Raw genomic sequence first — 20942 nt, 5'->3', positions numbered from 1 at the left:
GACTTAAATAAAAGAAATGCATGAGTTCACTTATTGAAATAGTTACCAAGTACAACCTTGATCATTTCAATGATAAAGTCAGCTTTCCTGTACAAATATTTTCCATCGGTTGTTTTGTTTTTTTCTCTGTTTCTTTAAACTTCATGGATGTGAAAACTGATGTTCTGGCCAGTCCTGTCCAAAACAAACAAACAAACAAATGCTTAGCAATTTACATGATAGGCATAGACATTTACAAAAAAGTTTTAGGAGGGATGGTGAAAGTTTTTCCTTTTACAAAGCCTGTAGTTTGTGAAAACCAGAATCTTCGTTTAGGTATGACCTGCATGTTGCTCTAGTAAAGTGTGTCAGCTCACCTGCTCTAAGCCTCCTGCTGACCTGAGGTTCCAGGAACTGCTGGAAATCCAGGATCTGAGGTACGCATCCCTCTTTTTCTGGACATCCCTTTATCATCAGTCAACCATCTTCTCAAGATGGCAGTCTGCAGTTCTGGAATATAACTATAGTCTTTTGGGACCTTTATGGTATATAAACTCCATCTCCTGGACTTTTTGTTCCTAACTTTGCGATACCTAAAAGTTACAAACAAAAAAAATATGTAAATATAAATACTGACACATTTGGTTTGTACTGCTAGAATTGTAAATACATGGTTTACTAAAGTAACTGGGTGTCACATACACCAAAGCACCATCTCTGTTTTTCATTGCTGGCCTGTGGACGTGATGGTTGTAATCCAGGCCCGCGAGCAGGACCCGTGCCTCATACACAGGTGGGCTGAAGAAAATCCCCTTTGATGCGTACGTCAAGACATGGCTGTGAAATGACTCGAGTTCTGCAGTCGATCTACATGTAGAGCAAATGGGATATTATGCAGCACTTCATATGTTCTCATACAAAAACATTTCTCTCGACTTTAAATGACAGGAAAAAATAAGAACAATTCGTCCTTTCCATGTCCACTACAGTGTCTGTCACAATGGTTCTGTACCTGAAAGGCAAAAACCTTTCCACATCCTTTAGCCACATTTGATTCATGATCACTGAGATGAGGGTTGCATGTGCGACAGAATCTTCTTCTATCCAGATGTGAGTGTGGCTCTTGGGCAGCGGAGCGTGGTGGCAGGCCCCGGTGGCCCACTCGTGCTGATCAGTGACATGGTACAAAATACTGGTCCACAGTGACTGAAAACACACAAACATTTGTGGAAAATAAGAGACAGTTCAACAAGTAGTTTACCAATGACATTTAGTCAATATTATGGATCTGTTGCACTAATTGACATATTCTACGTGTTCTAGTTACACACCATGAATTCTGTATAATTATCCGCCTCCTTACAGCAGTACCAGAAGTGATTACAGACGTCTTTGATCCAGTGTAGAATAGGGGTAGCATTCTTTAGCCTGAGCAGCCTATATGCAGGGTGATAATTCAAACAATGTTGCATTTGAAGAATTAATTTTACATTTGTTTTTTATGTTCTTAAAAGCAGCACAGATAATGCATGTTTGCTTAAAACCTTCCTCACAGCTTGTAACCTTTTCTCCAAATCTTTGACTCCATGCCATACGTCCAAAGAATGGATGATTCCACTGTCTTTGTACTTTCCTTTGCCTGATATTTTGGAGGACAAATGGTTCCATAAGCAATTTGAAATGAGATCTAGCCATTTCAGGCAGAAATTCTACTTTATAACAAAAATAACAGTATAAAAAATGTGCACATACTGAAGAGTGCTGAAATCTGCCTGTGTCCCTCTGTGCAGACCTCTTGAATCTTAATTTCCTGTTTAAGTTTATCTATTGTCTGGATGAAGGCCTCCCTTTCCAGAATGGCTGAGTTTTGCTGGGTTTGCATGTTGTCCATGTTCACAATGGACAATATTTCTTTACTATCGTTGTCCATCACCGTGTAAGTGCAGTATGTAGCACTTCCTCCAGGGGTGCTCATTCTGCCATCACCTGCAATAAGCAAAGAATCGCTGAGTTCTGAAAGTGATTCATAAAGTTAGATTTGATAAATAATCAAACTCAAGTGAGAAGTTTAGACCAGACTCACCAAGGACAACTCTGTGTTTATCACGTTGTTTAGCAATAGTGTCAAGTCTCCTTTCCTCCCAGAATTCTTTAATTGTGTCAACACAATATTTGTCCTGTATCAGGGAGAAAGTAGTTTGATCAACCACGCCCATGTTCATGTTTCTGAACAGCAGAGCCACGTTCTCATAGTTGTTTCCAGAAAGCAGTATGTTTGTAGCGAGCATGAAGTCTCCCATTTGCATTTCTGACTTCATCAAAGGCTGTGAACTCCATTTCCACACAGTATGGCCACTGGGACACACCTGTTAAAAAAGATAACACAAGATGATTCAAGCAATGTGGTGTCTTTGGAGGGCAAGTGTTCAGCTTTTACTGCCTCTTCTCAGACCAAGTGGCCCACAGGGCCATGTTCTAGGTCCTCTTCATCTATACTACAGTCCTAGGTCCTATCATCCACTCACAGATTTCCCTATCCTTGCTATGTGGATGACACATCTCTTCCTGTTCTTCACTGTCTCATTATGTATTTCTGCCCATATCCCTGACATCTCTGCTCAGATGAGAAAAAGACATCTTCAACTCAAAAGTTCTGGTGTTCCCAAACACTTGTAAGTCGATAAGCTAAGTCTGCCAAATTAAAATGTAAATATAATTTAAAATGTGTAAAGCTACATATGTTAGAACAAATACACTGCCCATCCAAAAAAAAAATCACACATTTCGATATTTTGTTGGACCGCCTTTAGCTTTGATTACTGCATGCATTCACTGTGGTATTGTTTTGATAAGCTTCTGCACAGCGCAAAATCTTCTCCAGCACATCCCAAAGATTTTCAGTGGGGTTATGGTCTGGACTCTGTGGTGGCCAATCATGTGTGAAAATGATGTCATGCTTTCCTTCAACCACTCCAAACAATTTGAGCCCAGAGAATCCTGGTATTGTCATCTTGGAATATGCCCGTGACATCAGGGAAGAAAAAAAATCCATTGATGGAATAACCTGGTCATTCAGTATATTCAGTTATCAGCTGACCTAATTCTTTGTACACAACGTTGCTGAACCTAAACCTGACCAACTGCAGAAGCCCCAGATCATAGCACTGCCTCCACAGGCTTGTACGGTGGACACTAGACATGATGGGTGCATCACTTCACCTGCCTCTCTTCTTACCCTGATGAGCCCATCACTCTAGAACAGGGTAAATCTGGCCTCATCATACCACAGGACCTTCTTTTTTCTTAAGACTACAAAGCTGTTTGTTTTTGTGTGTGTGTGTTTAAATTATCGCCCTGTATATAGGCTTTCACTATGAAACATAGCCAACAGTTCTGTTGTTTTTGTGCAATTAACTTTCACAAAATAATTAAATTGTCACTGATCACGATCATGTAAGTAGTTTTTTTGTTGTTGTTTTTTTTGTTTTTTTTTCTCCCCACCACATTTCATCTCAAAAGATAATTCCCCACTATCGTTCCCGTTTTTAATAATGCTTTGGACCAAATTGTCTTTTACACGACCACAGGATGTGTCTTCAGACATGATTCTTTTGGAAATGAGAAGCTACTCACTGCATCAGTTAAAGTTAAATAACCTGTTGCCAGCTGAGAAATAATCATCTATGCAGTAATTATCCAATGGAAGGCTTTTACCTATTTGCTCAGTTAAATCCAGGTGTGTTTTAGTGTATGTGTAAATATAACAAAACCATCCTACCCACCCATTCCATAATTGCTGCCGTTCCACAGGACTTGACTTTTATCTCAAAAGGCTGAGAAGCGTGGCACTCGATTTGCCTTTGGCTTTCAGGGTCCTTAGCAGTGCAGGTCTTTACTGGGAGGATGAGGTGTGTAGCTAACTGTTTCAAACTGTCGTGATAAACAATGGAAGCTTGATGTCCCACAATGTCATCTTCACACATGACTTCAAGTTTATTTGGTATAGCAGGGTCCGCTGTTGGTCCTGTCTCTTCCTGTTCCATCAATCCATTAACTGTCTCTTCCAGAGATATTTCTGGAAGCAAATCTAAACGCATTTGAGGAGATAGATCTCCACCACTCCTGAGAAACACAAAAAATACATATCGGTGTTGCCTTTGTGCTGTAGTGCACACAAAAATTAGTACAATTTAAGATTCATATATTATGAATATCAACTATGGACTCAAGAAGGACCTGCTTTATATGAAGTCTGATGGTCTGCACAGCCACACCTTTGCACCCCAAAAATCCCCTCCCTATGGATGATAACAAATGGTCTTCATGACCCATCTTTGCCAGCTATTTCCTTTTTAATTACAAAAATCATATACCTCACACACAATGGCGTAGCGCTCTCTTCATCGCTGTTGTATTCATTTGCAGAAGTGGAAACGAAGGCATCGTCATTCCAATCAATACTAGAGAAAAACACATTACATATATGTTATATAGATGCCTGTAAATTTAACTTGCACACTTGATGGGGAAAAAAAAAAAAAAACTTACACTGAGTTCCTTATGTCATTGAATTCCTCAACGTTGACCTCTACACAACTAACATTCATAGAATCACTGCAAAGACGATAAAATATATTAGTTACTAAAACAAGTCTTTATTGTAAACAATCACATCATTATTGCATCAGCTCCAACCTTGTTTCTATTTGTTGTATTTGAACATCATCTTCCAATTCGTCAATCTCGGACAGGATGTCTTCGTCTCTATAGTAATGACATGCAGTGGGGTTAATAGCATACACTGAAACCCTTGATTCTGCTCAAGTGCCATGCATTAACGCAAGGACTGATAGTCCCACAATATTTAGTAGTACTCCGTTAGACATGCAAGTGTCTTATCAATGACCCACCTGTAAGTGTAAAGTGGTTAAAGTTTGTTCCATCTTTATCAGTTGCTGTTTTTGTTCATACCTAGTCTCTACAGTAACTGAAATCTTTGTGCAAATTGAAACACACATTGGTCGAAATGTGAATTAATTTCTTCTGTGGAAAAGTTTAGTTTCACTGCTGTGTTTTCCCCCAGCATTTGCTTTTTTTTATTCCTACTAATAAAATTTCTATTTCTGAACAGCATAAATTAAATTAATCTGTTTTTTAAAGTGGTTTGCTCCTACATTAAAATTAACAAGGCCTGAACATTTTCAATTATCAGTTAAGTGGTTTTTCAGATGCATGCACCTTTGCATTTAAAGTAACGTAAAGTAAAGTAAATAATTTAAAATTGTAGTTCTACTTGTAGTCTGGTCCTTTTTATAGACAAGTACTTGAGTTTGAGCAGTTCGGCCACATCTGGTTGGATCAATGTCTAAATTAAAGGCAGCACTGGTACAATATTGCAGAAGCTGTAGCAGGCGCCAAACCTCAGTGACCACAACAGCCACAGTCCTGGGGCAAAAGAGCCAAATTACTAGATGAGGAAAAACGCAAAAAACTCAACTGGTGAACATGGGAAGGGGAAAACTCACCGATCACTAATCGATTCCGCTTCGATCGTCGACAGTGGTGGAAGACCAGGTGGCTTGTAGCAGAATTTACTTGGTGCTGATATGATTGATCGATCATCATAACTGAAAATAACAAAAATATTATATGTATATGTTGATAATGCTGCCAGTTTCAATTCTAAACAATCAATTAAATGACAGTTTTTCTTTATAAGGTTTATGAATAATTGTTATAAATGTCACAGATCTAATAAGTTTTTACGTTATATTATCAGTTATCTTGACTGGCTGTCCCACAGCCCATGTGCAGCCATCTTTGTTTTGATTTGGAAACAATGGAAACTTGTGAAATTAATTCAAATATTTACAATGAATCACTACACTGAATATTTTATTAGGCAGATGTTTAGAAGAGCATTTCTGTAGATATTTTCCAAACAACTGTTTTTAAATGACACTGTTTTTTGTTTTTAAAACCTCACCTGTTAATTAACTTAAAATAAATAAGCAGGTGGTTACCTCTGTAGTCCAGGTTTATGCTAATATGTGTGGGGGCACAAAGTACCAGAAGGTCAGGTGAAGATAAAATAGACAGTGAGTTGTTCGTTCCGACATGGAACATATCTGTTTAGTTTCTGATCGCACATTGCAGTGCCCAATACCGCAAAGGTAGCTTTATGGAGCGTCCCAAATACAGCGGCAGGAAAAACTTTAAGCCTTTTGGAATTTAGTGATTTTCTGCATTAATTTGTCATAAAATGCAATTAAGAATTGATGATTTACATAAAGCTGGAAAAGGGTTACAGAGTGATGTTAAAGACTTTAGAAGTTCACCGGTTAGGTGGAGATAGGCAAACAATCTACAAATGGAGACACTTTGGGACTGTGGCTACTCTACCAAGAACTGGGCTGCCAGTCAAAATGACCACAAGAGCCCAAAAAATAACCATCAACGAGGTAAAGAAGCAACCCTGAGAGACAGCCAACGATTTGAAGGCATCATTGGAACTGGCAAACATCTGTGTTCCTGATTCTACAGTATGTAAAACATTGAACAAGCAGGGTGTCTAAGGCAGGATACCACAAAGGAAGTTGCTAACTAAAAAGAACATTGCTGTACGCCTGAAGTTTGTGAAAGCACAGACACTCCACAGCAGTGTTGGCAAAAATGTTTTGTGGACTCCTAAGATCAAATGATTTGGAAAGGACCCACAACACTACATCTGGTGTAAAAAGGGCACAGCAAATCCTCATGAAAACGTCATCCCAGTCAAAAAGTATGGTGGAGGAAACATCATGATTTGGGCCTGCTTTGCTGAATCAGTGCCTGGCCATCTTGTAGTGATTGGAGGGAAGGATGAATTCCCAAGTGTGCCAAGAAATTCTTCAGGATAATTTGAGAATGTCTGTATGTCAGCTGAAACTCTGTAGAAGTTGGGTGATGCTACAGGACAATGACCCTAAATACTGGAGTAACCTCGACCCCATAGAGATGCAATGGAACGACTTGGTGAGAACCACACACACGGGACGTCCAAAGAATATGACAGAGCTAAAACAGTGCTGCAGGAAGAATGAGTTAAAATTCCTCCTGATGTGCAGGTCTGATCCACAGCAACCAGTTATTAATACTAAGGGTTCACATACTTTTTCCACTAGCACTGAGGTTTTTATAGTTGTTTTCATTAAAGAAATTCAAGATAGAAATTGTTTTACTATTTTAGGCACATTATATGAATACTCTTGAATGGAGGAAATTCCAATGTTTATATGGTCACAGTTTCTCTTGCCACTGTATAATAAATTGGTAGGGGCTTATCAATTCTACAGAACTTACCAGTCAAGCAGATATAAGGCTAAATCGGTGTCAGTTTGGAAATGTTTCTCCTCCCTCAACTCTCTCCACCTGGGGAAGGCGATGCCGATGTAGATTCTGGATTTGAACCGAGCTCTGTTTGTTTCTTTTCGCCTCTCCTCCTTCTCTGCTAAAGTCTTTCTTCTCTTGCCCTTCTTGGCTGTGTACGCTGTCTCTGGTAATGCGGGAATCGGGAGCTTGATGGCTTGTGGTTCAGCCATAGCGACGTCTTCCACTGGCTATTATACCAAATAACGTTATAATAAATACAGTACGCCCCTCGATGTCCCTGCCGGTTATTAGCAGCATTTACCTACGAGGGCAGTTAGCATGTTAGCATTAGCATCCCTCTAGTCAAGATAGTAATCCTCCTGCTGTTTCCGGTCACAGCCGGAAGTTGTTGTTTCTTATTTACATTTTTCGAGCCGTGTTGCTAGCTGGCGAACGAAAACATTAGCATCTCTCCCATAAAATAATGACTGACAGTTGATTAAGTTCGTTTATTTATTACCAATTTAGCTGTTTTTTCTTCCTCTCGTCGCTGGGGCCATGGCATTAGCTCGCTGTTGGTGCTGTCTCTGGGTAACGTTACCGCTGCTGCGGTGGCAGGGGCTGCTGGTCGCCGCGGAGCAGGTCGCTGTGGTGGAGGTTTTCCTGGAGCAGCGGCCCGGTGTCAGCGCTGTGCTCCAGGGGGAGGTGGTGCAGTCCAGTGGGGGCAGCAGGAGCTCCGAGGACCGGGAAGAGCTGCAGGGAGAACTGGTCCTGGTAAGCCGGATAGTGGAGATGAATCAATGGTCAGATGTTGATGGCTGATGTGGACCTTCAAGAACGACAGAGTGCCTCGGATACAGCTGACAGGCAATAAGAGTTTAGTTTAGTATGTAAATAAACAGAAATGTGATGTGTCCGAGAGGACAGCATGCAGATTTAAGGTGGTTTTGTTTAAAATGAAGGCCACAAATGTGATAGGAAGATGCATTTACATCAATTAGTCGATTAATCAACCATTTTGATGATCACATTGTCATTTATTTATTTGTTTGCATGTTTTGTTGTGTAAGAAAAATGCACAAACCACTGAGGGCTCCATGTTGTCAAACGTTGCATAGTGTTTTAGCAAATCAGGTGTTTCCGGGTGTTGGACTGTCTGATGGGTCATTGACCAAATGATTTATTGTTTAATTAAGAAAACAGTTGGATGCATCCACGAAGAGTAACTCACAAAAGCAAAGTTACGTCCCACAATATCAGGATTTCCACCCTGTAATACAGATATCTGTCCTGTGTTCTGTCATCAGGTTCAGGATGAGGAGCTGCAGGTGAGCGGAGAAAAAGGTGCAGACGACGTCAAACAGCAGGAGCCTTGGATCGGGGTGGTGCCTGTAGAGATGGATGACAGCAAAGCCTCGACTGGGAATCAGGAGTCGTTCGCTGATGCAATGGTCAACAAAGTGCGTAGGATAATTCAAGTTTCTGTTCTCACAGTGCATTGTGTAAGTTAAAGGTCCAAAGTAAACAAGACATGATGCTAACTATTCTAAACAATATGTTGTTGTTGTTGTTGTTGTTAAAGTTTCATTCTCTGAAATTCAAATATTTGTGATTCAGCCAAACTAGTCTCGTCTGGTCTATAGAGTGCTGGTTTTTATCAGTACCAGACTTAAATATGTTTGTTGCCCATAGTTTTCATGTGATTTATTAGGACTATCTTCTTTATCCTCAGTAAAACACAGACTGTTCTTCTTGGAATAAATCATGTCCTGATAAACCTTACGTCCATTCAGCCTAACTCTGTTCATGCATCAAACGTAATATATTTTTAAAATCTTCATTCAAGATGAAGCGAGCCCTGGTCCTCGGAGCATCTGCACTGATCATTCTGGCTCTCAACCAAAACACCGTCAGTGAGGTAAAAGTTCAGAAATGTGACGGAGACGCATGTTGCACAGTAACACGATGTGTGTCTTCTGCTGTGGGCTTTAGATGTTTGTGTGGTTGATTATTTTTGTCTGTGTCCACGTATTTACATCAAAATGAAGCTTTTAGGCATCACAACAAACTTATCTAGAATCTAAAGACAAAGCTGAGTCACGGCCTGAAACTGGTTTGTAGCTGTTACCTTAAACTTACCTCTTTCTGTTGCAGATGGATCTTTCTCAGGTGCTCTCTAAGCCCATCGTAGTGATTCAGACATCTGAAAATGTCACCAAGCTGATTGGAGCTCTGCTCAGGTAAAGAACAGCTCATCACCACTGATGCTGCATGAAAACTGCACATCCTCCCTACTATCACTGATAAAAAGCAACAAAATACAGTTTGTAACGAGAACTATCACACCTTTCGGAAATGCTGCCGATTAAGGAGTATTTTCCTTCTTAAGTTCTTAGTCTCGTTTACTCATTTTCTTTTATATTTCATTAACTTTCATGTTTAATTTAATCCCAGAATCAAAAAAATCATAGAAACTGCTTACCATGGTTATTTAGAGTTGAATATAGTAATGTATAGTTTTCACTGAGGCCAAATGTTGGTCTTTTTCTTTTTCTTTTTTTTTAAATTTTATTTATTTATTTATTTTTATTTTTAATTTTTTTTATTTTAAACAGGGGCCTTCAGGCGACAGCGAAAATCACCTACAGGACCATCCTGCAGGACAACCTGGTGAGCTCCATCACAATCATCTGACTGTGTGTTTCTCAGTTCTTAGCACCCTCCAGTGGTGAGTGAACAAGCTGAGGTGACCGTGAGCACATGCTGCTGTGTGTTTGGGCAGGGAGCCACGCTCACGCTGTGGTCGAGCTGCGGTCGATCGAGAGGAGGGCGCTACGGAGAGTGGCAGGGGGTCATCTGCACAGGAGAGACCAACTCCCAGGTCCAGGTAGGGGACAGGAACACACACATCATCACATCTGTCATGATTCACAGTCGCATCCAGGTGAGGTTGACTCTTCTGTCTTGGCTTTTTTATAAAGGGATAATTTATCAGTGCTCATTTAGGTTATGATGTTAGAATTAATGACAATTTTCCATAATTTAATTTACCACAATTAATACACAAATCCAGACACGGTGACTAAATCTGCAGACATATTGAAGAGGATGTGGCATATGTGTATAGCTAATGAGCATTTTTCTTTCATTTTTCTTTCTTTATTTTATTTAATCTTTCAGATAAAGATTTTCTGAGCTGTGTTGTACAACAGACTGACAGAGAACATCTAAAAGAAGTAATTTCTCCTCCCTATGTGTGTCTGTGAGTAGAAGTACCTGCAGCAGCTGTGGGACACTGTCCTCCTGGTGGCTCTGATCCTCAGCACAGGAGTCATCGTTCAGGCTCGTTGGCAGTACCAGGACCGCCAGCTGAACGACGACTTGGAGGTAAACGGTTATTCTGGTTATTCTCTGGTTGACATATAGTATGCTGAAACTGCAGTCTAAGTGCAGTTTGTATATCTGCTCCCCTACATCTATTTGAAGTACTACTACTTCACAGATCTAATGAATAGATAAACAATAAACAAATGATTTATTTTTATTCTGTACTTTCTGATGCATATACTGCAGTGTTGTTTAATATTTTGAATGCATAACATTTGTATTTTAACATTGTGAAAATACAAACTACTTCTATTTTAGTTAGAAGTGAGATACATATTACAGCAAAATGTTTTTTCCATCAGTAAATAGTTTTTTAAAGAATATAATCTTGTAAATCATATTTTCATCTTCATACAGGCCCTTTTGTCCAAAAACGATTACAAACACAGGAACCAGACACACGGCTTCACTATGTGTCTTCAGACTTGTAGGTTAAAATGTAACATGACGTTCTGCTGTGTTGTTTCTTTTCTTCAGCTCCTTCCTAAACAGGACGTTCTGAAGAGAATGTCATCTCTGAAGACCAAAACATATCGTCAGCCCAAGCGCTGGTGTGACCCCTCACAGCCGGCAGAGACGGATAACTGTGCCGTCTGCCTGGAGCCGTTCAACAACAACCAGGTCAGCCAACACTCTCTGATTTAGCTGTCAGTATGACTCTCTACTGGAATCAATGCAGAATAAATGCAGATGAAAACTACAGGTTAATTATCAGATACATGCAAAAGACTAAAAACACAGTTACAGGAAATTCTGGAAACTCTCACACACACATGTACTTAAGGTTTAAAACAGGTTTATTGTAACCAGCAGTACGGTGAATACACACTGAAATTAGTGTCTGTAACTGTAACTAATCAGACAGTTAACATCTGTAACTGAGGGATTTACCAATAAGTGATGAGAACTATTCCACTGAATGGTCACTTTATTTCCTAAAGTGTAACTCTGGGTTGCAGAAGAACAATTTAATCTATAATCAGACGTTTACAGACAGAACACAAACTTGTATGATCAGTCAGGATAGATCAACGTGCATTTCATCATCTTAAGTATCTAAAGAGTTTAGGAAGCTCCTTGATTTTAGAGAAGTTGTCACACGACTAGATCTTGTAACTTGCTGAGATCACCCTGACATGTCATTTACGTGATGTTTGTGTTGTCTCAGTGTCTGCGGGTTCTGCCGTGTCTCCATGAATACCACAGAGACTGTGTCGACCCCTGGCTCCTCCTACAACACACCTGTCCTCTGTGCAAACGCAGCATCCTCAGTGAGTTCCCATCACAGCATCGCACTCGCAGTTACACACTTTGTCTGCATGATGTTTAACTGGTGCAGGTTTTGGCATAGAAAGTTTCAGAAGTAAAGGTAGTCGGCTGCGGTCAGTGGTAACTATATTACTGGATGATCAGGAGTTTTTACTGACCGAAGCAGTCGCCTAATTGTCAGTTTAAAACAAATTGAAACGGCTCAAAACCCACTTATTTAGTTTCACATCGGCAAACATTATGAAAACTAAACATGTACATTTAAAAAGCTGCAGCCAGTTCATACTGTAAAATGAATAATCATTTCTTTAACTTCACATTTGAATGTCTGAATCTCATGTCCAGGCAGCGTCTGCAGAGACAGCTAACAGCCACCTCACCTCCACCTGCAGGAACCAGCCCTCATCCTCTGACACTCCAGTAGCTTTTTTTGTTTTGTGTTTTGTTTTTAAACTGACCTCGACACTTCCTCCTTCCAGTAATGGATTGTGGGATCGAATATGAACTTCTCACAGCAGCTGACTGGCCGTCGTGACTCTGGAGCAGTCGGACATTGACCTCTGACCTCTCATACGGTGGTAAACAATACTAAAAAGTACTGTACTGGTACTGTTGTGTGTAAACAGTACTTTTTCCTGGGATCATGTTAGTTGTGATATATTTGTGATCTGCAGCAGTGAAAGTTTGACTCATGATGCAACTTGTGCTGTTTCTGTGCAAACAGCTGAACCTTTGATTTGACTTGTCTGTGTATGGACATTCAGTGCTCTCTACTTTTAAGCGCAAACGCACAGGTCGAAGTGTAAACACTCACTTCACGTCCAAATGATGTCGATAAGAGTTATTCGGTGGACTCGCTCAGTCTAAATGTGACAGACTTCATCTAGCGTCCACAGTCATGCATAGCACTTACCTGCTAGTCGTAGAGGTTCTGTAGTTGTAACTGTGCCACAGTTGGTAGCAGATGTGGGAAAAAATGTCCACATGCCTTATGACTTCAACGTTTGTATGTTACAGCACAGCAGCTAATTTAGGTTTTAAAGAAGTAGGTTGCTAGACGTTTTGTAGTCTGTGGCCAAAGCTCAGTCAGAGTTTCACCCTTTTGTATCTGCTCCCTCCCTCTTAGGTCTGTGTGAAGATACTGAAGATTTCTAACAGCAGATTCAGACTAAAAACGAAGATTATTTTGCATCATGTGGAAAAGATGATGCTTTCTCTTATCTTAGGAACAGCTGCACAGTAATCCCTGAAAATTGCAGACTCCCTGTTGTACTTAAGACGTGCTGTAGATACACCTGCATTAAGAAAAGTATCTACCAGGTTTAGTGTTTATTTCTATTCAAAATTATCAATTTGGCTTGTTAGGAACCATGCTTCTACGATAAATATGAAGCCATCACAAGTTGAATTAGTGTAGCTTAGCATAAAAAAAAGCTAACAAGGCTAGTAACACACACTGTGTAAAAACAGTTTACTTACCAAAGCTGGTAAAATAATTAATTTAATTAACCGGAGAATCATTCTAGTTTAACCGTGCAGCTGTACTCTGAAGCTCCTCCAGGGAAGTCTCCAACATAACATGTTACTGTAAACGGATAAGAGTCAAACTCAAACGACATCAGAAACATAGTATTATATTTATTGATTTCTTTGCCATGTCAAGTCCAAAAAGCAATTACATGTGCTTTTTGTGTTACAAAATGCTTTGATAGATCTGGTCTCTTCATAGAAAAGCAGCTGTGCACGTCACCGTGTAGGTTTCCCTACAGCTCCTCTGTACCGCACGTGCTTCCAAACACAACAGCATCATAATACGATGATCATAGAGCTAATTTCTTTTTAGTTTTTGTGAAGGCTGGACAATAATGGATGTCATCACATGCATGCAATTGTTATGTTAACATGTGAGCAGCTTTCAGACAAGCTACTCATACAGGATGAGTAGCTGAGGAACTCAGTCTGCTGCTGATATCCAGACTAGATCACCAGGTCAGAAGTGGTTCTTCCAGCCACAGAAGGAACTGCAGTCTCTCTAAAACTCTAGATGTCTCTTCCATTTTATTCCTATGATGTCAAAGAAACTTCATTGAATCGCTCTGAATCTTAATAAATTGATTTGTTACTTGCCAAAAATAAAGGTCTTATTTTTTGTCAGTCCCTCAGCTCACACTCTGAATGTTAGAGGAAAATCATTTGAGCCAGAGAACTGACCGTCCCAAAAACAGCTGACTTCTGATGAAAGTGCAAAGGAAGTCTGTAAATGACTTCACCAACTACTGAAAACCTTTAGTGACCTTACTCTTTCTAAGACGGTGACTGGAGGAGGATGAAGCATGTAAAAGCCACAACAATAAAACCAGCACAAGTTCAGAACCTGATTCTTCTCCTCGTTCTTCACACCTCAGCCACCTTCCTGCGGTCAGTCACACAGGTCAGGAGGGGATCATGCCCTTGTTCCTCTTGCGGTCAGCCATGGTGCGCCGGTTGTGGTTTCCCACACGACTCTTGTTGGACTCCTTCTTTCGTCGGTCCAGGAGTGTCTCTGTGGTCTGTCCTTGGCCTTTGGGTTGTCCGACAACATTACTGGGACGCTCTGGTCGATAACTGGAAGGAAAGTTGACATATGGATAGATGGGGTTAATCACCAACCAAAGCTTTAATGAGAGATGACATTTTAAGTGTATTTCCATCCAAGTTTTAAAAATAAAACAAATGTAAGCATCACATTTTATCTTTTAGTTTTAATCTCTGAAATTACAAAATGTAACATCTTTATGCTACATTTTTAATTTCGCTTCATTCCAATTTATATCTAACCCTAAATCATAAAATCACAAGTGTCACAGTTTCTCCACCTTCTGCATTAAGCACGAGTACAGCATTTACCCTTTTCTTTGCTGCATGGCAGCTCTTCTAGCTTCAGCTCTCTCCCTCAGCACAGCTGGGTCCTGCACAAACTGGTCCCTGTTTACATTATTCTGGACAAAATATTAGAAAATACAGGTTAGGAAGGTTAGAAAATACAAAAGACACCTGCAGACATTAACCACACATTTGTAGAGGAAGCATTTCATTGCGACACAAAACACATACTATTATACTTTATCCTATTAAAATGTTTTGGAAGGATTTCCATACCTGTAACTGCTCTTCCTCTTCTTCATCTTCCCTCTCCTCCTCATCCTCTGGTTTGTTTCCTTTTCTCAGTACCTGTGGGACTGTGAAAGGCCTGAAAAGAAAACAGGACAAGTGAAAATGAAAAACAGAATCGAACAACAACACATTTCAAATTCACAATGCATCCTGTCGACATTTATTGTGCTTCCTCTGTGATCAAAGGCTCAGACACCACAAATCCAACTCTGCTTTACCTTCTGTTCAGTAAACTGTCTCCATCCAGGTCATTAGCTCCCACTTGGTTCATGTCATATGTGTCATCATACTCATCATCGTAGTCGTCCAGGCCGTAGGTGGCTGCGGTTTCACCGGGTTCGATGATGACTTCATCCACCACCGTCTCATAGGCCTGGTAACGAGCCTTCTGCTCGGCTATGTGCTGCTTGTCGTTCAGCATCTCTCTGGTGTTCTCAGCTTTCCTGTAGGAGTCGGACGACACGTACACATGTGACCTAAGTCAGTCTGTTCTACACTTTGTTTACATGCATGTACCACCTAGCTGGTTAAGAAGGCATAACATCGGCTGTACTTCCTTAGGAGACTGAGGCTAGAACTCATTGCAAAAAGACATTAACTCTGACTTTATTTTGTCAAATCAGTTAAACACTTTAGTTTTTTAAATTATGCAACTTCAAGTACATGAGACAAATTCAGGGCTTTGTCATTTTTGATTAGTTAGCATCTCCTGTGTGCTTTTTACCTCCTGCCTTTCCAGATACGCGACATGTCCACCTGGTCCCTGCGGAAGATGTCAAACTCATCATCATCGAACACGTTGGACCGGCTAGTCAGAACGTTTGGAAGCTCCTCCTTCACTGGCCTGAAAGTACAAAAGAAGAAAAGAGAACAGGGTCAAACACAAATGTATCATGACATAGTTCCTTTTTCATTTCAAACACTATATTTTATATTTGTATACTTTTGTTCTTTATGGCCGAATACAGAGAGACTCCAGTGACACCAGCCGAGGAGAAAACAATATATCAAGTGGCTGAAGTGCAGAAATCAGTAAAAAGTAAAAGAAAAACAGGAGGCTACACTCCTGTGTAACGTATGTGCATAAGAACCTCAAATAAATGTTCAGTTTGTGGCTAAGATGGTTTCAAATGCCTTATGTGGTTTCTAGAAAGCTCTTTTTTCCTGCTTTTCTTCAGGTGGCATAAAAAAATAAAAAAACATAAGGGGAAAAATTGGTAGGAAGCAGAACTTGTCAGATTTCCTCCCATCATTGCTATTATTAAAATTAAAAAATATATTAGTATAACATGTATAGCCTATCCCAGTGTATAGCATTACCTTGGCATGGCTCTGTCCAGTTTGTCCAGGCTGGGAGCTAACCGGTCCTCCAGGATGTTGTTGATGACCAGCTCAGAGTTGTAGTTGTATTCCTCCAGGCAGGCCAGCAGGAAGCCTTCGCCCAAATCAGGCAGCAGGTCTTTGATACACGACAGCAGAGACTCCAGCTCTGCCCCGCTCACAGAACACACAGCACCCTGAAAAACACAGTGGGATTAGTACGTCGGGATTCACTGTACAATAAGACTTACCCCATCTGTTTTTGCCATGTGACTTATGTACCACTGCTGAATGTGGCTCCATGTGTTTTTATAGTAGATATTTTGTCAAAAAACATCAACACTTTGTTGAACAAACAAAACATAGTGGAAACCTGAGCACAGGATAGTGAGCTGTAATAAATTAGCTTTCATAATCACAGAACTCACATTGTTTCCTCTTCGGGGAACATCCAGTATCGCCTCTGCTCCCCTCAGGATCTCGCCTCCATCTCCTGGTTCTCGGACCTCCTGACGTTTAGAACCAGTTGGAGAGGCAGCAGGAGAACCGCCCGCTGCTCCCCAACTGGCTGATGGCAATGAGGAGGCTTTGGGCTCAATCTGGCTCTGTGGTTTCTGTCGCCCAATGCTGTCCCATGCACTTTCCACCCCCTGGAGAAGGTAGGACGTCCTAGTCTCATCACTGGGGGAATCACATGGTTAAAGAAACCTGGTAAAAGCTATTGTTTGCAATCTCTACATAATAATATCTACAAACATTATATAAATTTGATGTGTTTGTAGACTATTATTAACCATAAACATCTGTTTGTACAAAGTTATTGCTGTTGGGATGATCAGGATACATGACAGGGAGGGCCTGTTGTAGGAGGCTGACGTCCTCTGCGATTGGGAACTGTTCATCGTAGTCTGACAAGAACCTGAAAGAACAACCAAACTGTCAAAAGTGAAATTTAGAATGTGAACCAGATAGCTCTCTTTCTCAGACACTTTATTCTCCAACTTGTAAAAACAAGCAACGTGACTTCACCTGCACTTTTAATGCAGCTGGTAAACTCCCAAATAGCTTCAAGGAAACCTTTAGCGTAAAAATAATAAAGCACAAATCCTGTCTGCTTACCTTTTTTCTGGTAAAAAAGATGTGAAATGCTGTAAGAGTTCCTCTGCAAATGTTTCCATGTTTTCTCTTCTGCAAGTTAATAAACATTAGTTAGTTAATGTGTGTTTTTATGTGCAACACTAATCCTGCTAAGATGTGTGTTGAGCGTTTACAGACGTCTCACCCCTCCAGAATTGGCTGCAGGCAGGTGTGATGAAGCAGCAGGTGAGTCGTCTCCACCATCTTACGACAGGAGTGGGATAACCTCTTCCACAAGTCCTCCTGAAGACTAGAGGAGGGTTTGGAGTGGATGTTCATCAACATATCAGTCATCATTTCATTATCACTTGCTCATTACTACTCTTTTTCAATATCCCAGAGCAGATACTCACATTTTATCGTCTAAGTTTCTTTTCCTAATCGCCATCTCAAGGTCAGGCACCACGGACCCATAAAACGATGTCAGTCTGACAGGGGAGAAAAGCAAAAGCATTATCAAAACATGTATGCAGAGAAGGTTGATCGTGAGAGATGAGAAGTGGTGCTTTCAGTTGAGAGCCAAGTTCTCCACCTGTCTACCTGCTGACAAAGCCGTGGGAGTGGAAGCTGGAGCAAGCAGCGGGGAAGATGTCAAGGAAGGCATGGATGGTGGTGGTGGAGTCACACAGGTACATAATAATATCTACAAAGTCCTAAGACAGAAAAGACAAAAGGTATTAGGTAGCCACAGGTAGACTTTTTAAAATCACACATCTTCAACAATAATACATTTACTATCCGAGGCAGGACTACAACTGTTTGTTTTTTTTATTAAAAAAATGCCTGTCTGACCTGCTGGCTCATGGTCAGAGCTGTGGGCTGTTTGTGTGCGTTCAGCTTCATTGGCTCCATGGCAGTGGCACCTTCACACTGAAGGCCACACTTTTCCAGGATTGTGTCAAACACCTGAAAGTGACAGAAAATACATAGATGTTGAAGAGGGGAGAAAAATAAACACACATTCAAGTGTAAATATTACATTACTTGATTGCTTTTGGATAAAACAGTGCTCAGAGAAACGTGTAGCTGTTTCATGACAGCTGTAGTTTTCAAGTCTGATCTTACCTGTAACACAGTGGGCACCGTCTCATCCAGGTCACTGTAATAAGATGGCTGCTGGGTAAATATGTTCTCTAGAAGACATAATTATGAAAGTTAACAAAGAGCAACAAACAAAGGAATAAAAAACACCAGTTTTCTCCACATACTTTAATTTATTTTAGTGGTTTTCAAACTTACTGTGTCCACACAAAAACAAAAAGGACAAGAGAGAATCTTAAGGCATACCTATATTCATATCAATGCAATCTAGCCTCTACAACGCGTTATAACTCTTGGCATTCTAAACATTTATTTCTATTTGCGAATACAGTACCAGTACTAAATTAAAAATTTGTATAGCTGAATATTGCAACAATAACAAAATACCATTGTACACCTGGACTTGACTCACCTATCATCTTATGCAGCAGCTGGCTGTTGCCTTTCCCAAACAGCACACACAGATCCAAGATTTTGGGAATGTCAAAGAGGAAATTCTCATAGATAATTTCTCCAAACACGGCTGGGGTGATAAAGTTCTCCTAAGGGTAGAAGAACAAAGTTTTGTACATGGAGTTGGCGATGTAGACTGTAAGCTTAGTTACTGATGCCACTGCCCTTTTAGAGAGCACAAGTTTTCTACCTTGGACTCTTTATGTGTGGCCATCCTGAGGAAGGTCAAGAAGACAGCCCGGTGCACCGATCGCTGCATGTCAGCCACTGCTGGAGAGGAGGGCACGGCAGCAAGATCAAGGCCCCGGGGAGCATGATGGAGGTATGAGTCTAGGCATCTCTGCAGGGACTCATCAAACACCACCTGTTGGAACAGAGACCATGGCAGGAAAGAGAAAGATTTGACTTCCTGTAAGAATGCCATTTGCTGCAGGCTCCTAGTCACTGGAAGTGCACTGGATTTTCCATTCTGCCAACATCTGTAAACTTATATAAAAAAGGTAAAGAAAATGCATCTCAGTAAAATGATCATATGTCAACCGTCCCTCACCTGACACCAGAACTTGTCATGGGGCAAGGCAAGCAGCCACTCTAGGTCCTCTGTAATGAATTTGGCATGTTCCAGAAACTCCTCCACCTCAGCGGGAGATCCATCTTCTGGTGGAGGCTTGTAAGGCACAAAATAACGCTCCTCTTTCCTCTCCGGGTGCTAATAAACAGAAAGCAGAATCTTTGATTACATTAAATCAGTCTGTGTACATGTTTGGGCTGTTGGGAGTGTACAGGACAGCAGAGTGACTCACCAAAGCAGGCAGCGTTCGCTCTTTTCCCAGAGGGCCAGGCTCAGTCACCGACTGCTCATCCAGCGGCACTCGGGCACAAGCCATAGCTTCACTCTCACTGATTTTTCACTACCAAATTGCAAAACAACAGGGAAACAAAGTCAAAACACATTTTGCTTGTGTATGTCAGTCATTGCATTTATTGAAGCACCCAATATATTTTCCAATATGTGTCGTCAATAAGTTTTAAACCTGTTAAAGACAACTAATTGAACGCTTACTTAAATGTTATGTTTACCTCTACCACGCCTTATGCCTGCGTCTAAGTACACCTCAACAGTGGAATTATATCATTCTTCTCCTAAAATTGTGTTTGTCTACGTTATATGACTTTATTATAAGAAGTAAAAACAGCATTTGTTATCAAGCTAACTATAGCAGTTTATCCAGCTAGCTACCGCTAGAAAACGTCTTCTAAAACCGGTGAACAGGTTAGTTAGCTAGCTAGGTTAACATAGGTTAGCGTTAGTTTAAATCAACATACCACTGACAACCCAGAATAAGTTAATGTATGGACAGGTTGAATGCTTCCATACCTTACGGAAACCGGTGGCGTATCGTTTATTAGATTATGTTCTGTGTTTTAGAACATTTTCAGGTGAAGTAACGTGTTAGCTACCGGCTATTTACCAAGTTCAACACGTCAATGAATGGAGAAGCTAACGATAACATCACGTTGCTAACCATTCCTCCGAGACTACTGTATCATTTAGAGGTTATAATTGTACAGAAGTTATACTAATAAGCCCACTCACCTCTTAATCTGAATATCCGTGCCTTTTTCAAGCCATCCCATCAAAGTCGTCACAGCTTTGGACACTTTCAGTTTCCAAACGTTTTCTAACTAATCACCTGGACTGTTGGGAGCGGAAGTGACACAAAGCTACTGTTGTTTCTCTTGCGCCCTCTTGTGGGCTCCAGAGCGCAGCGCCTGTGTTTACTACAGCTCATTTTTCTCACTATTAGTTTCACAAATGACACGAAAAAGGGGACTTAAAACCTGTCGACATT

At 40.7% G+C, this 20942-nt stretch overlaps 3 protein-coding genes across 4 annotated transcripts; 1 reads left to right on the top strand and 2 right to left on the bottom strand.

Moving 5' to 3' along the window:
- Positions 1–129: 129 nt before the first annotated feature.
- Positions 130–7709, bottom strand: LOC113149948. Its single transcript, XM_026342293.2, has 14 exons — positions 7321–7709; positions 5505–5606; positions 4675–4743; positions 4528–4593; positions 4353–4439; positions 3762–4101; positions 2063–2345; positions 1732–1965; positions 1533–1618; positions 1311–1416; positions 992–1185; positions 682–846; positions 357–572; positions 130–174 (listed from the first exon to the last, which is right to left on the bottom strand). Exons 1-10 carry the CDS (start codon positions 7557–7559, stop codon positions 1360–1362), a joined length of 1563 nt encoding a protein of 520 aa, XP_026198078.1. The 5' UTR covers positions 7560–7709; the 3' UTR covers positions 130–174; positions 357–572; positions 682–846; positions 992–1185; positions 1311–1359.
- A 47-nt stretch (positions 7710–7756) lies between these two features.
- rnf215 (ring finger protein 215) lies at positions 7757–13284 on the top strand. Of its 2 annotated transcripts, XR_003297614.1 has the most exons (11): positions 7757–8103; positions 8637–8789; positions 9176–9247; positions 9484–9569; positions 9945–9999; positions 10112–10216; positions 10600–10716; positions 11194–11337; positions 11885–11987; positions 12331–12563; positions 13112–13284. XR_003297614.1 is itself a non-coding variant. In XM_026342296.1 (10 exons), exons 1-10 carry the CDS (start codon positions 7888–7890, stop codon positions 12351–12353), a joined length of 1074 nt encoding a protein of 357 aa, XP_026198081.1. In that variant the 5' UTR covers positions 7757–7887; the 3' UTR covers positions 12354–12946. The 2 variants fall into 2 exon arrangements, 1 of the variants encoding a protein (XP_026198081.1); XM_026342296.1 differs by lacking the exon at positions 13112–13284 and having other exon boundaries at positions 12331–12946.
- Positions 13285–13603: 319 nt separating this feature from the next.
- Positions 13604–20802, bottom strand: ascc2 (activating signal cointegrator 1 complex subunit 2). The gene is made up of 19 exons (XM_026342292.1): positions 20687–20802; positions 19893–20000; positions 19640–19798; positions 19280–19453; positions 19049–19178; positions 18661–18728; positions 18388–18501; positions 18136–18248; positions 17949–18023; positions 17741–17845; positions 17578–17646; positions 17303–17377; positions 16887–17139; positions 16459–16655; positions 15863–15982; positions 15357–15581; positions 15124–15214; positions 14872–14963; positions 13604–14589 (listed from the first exon to the last, which is right to left on the bottom strand). The coding sequence occupies exons 2-19, from the start codon at positions 19974–19976 to the stop codon at positions 14418–14420; spliced, it is 2316 nt and encodes a 771-aa protein (XP_026198077.1). The 5' UTR covers positions 19977–20000; positions 20687–20802; the 3' UTR covers positions 13604–14417.
- Positions 20803–20942: the final 140 nt, after the last annotated feature.

This window comes from Anabas testudineus, chromosome 9, assembly GCF_900324465.2.
Source record: "Anabas testudineus chromosome 9, fAnaTes1.2, whole genome shotgun sequence".
NCBI lineage: Eukaryota > Metazoa > Chordata > Actinopteri > Anabantiformes > Anabantidae > Anabas > Anabas testudineus.
This window is presented reverse-complemented; position numbering and strand designations above follow the sequence as displayed.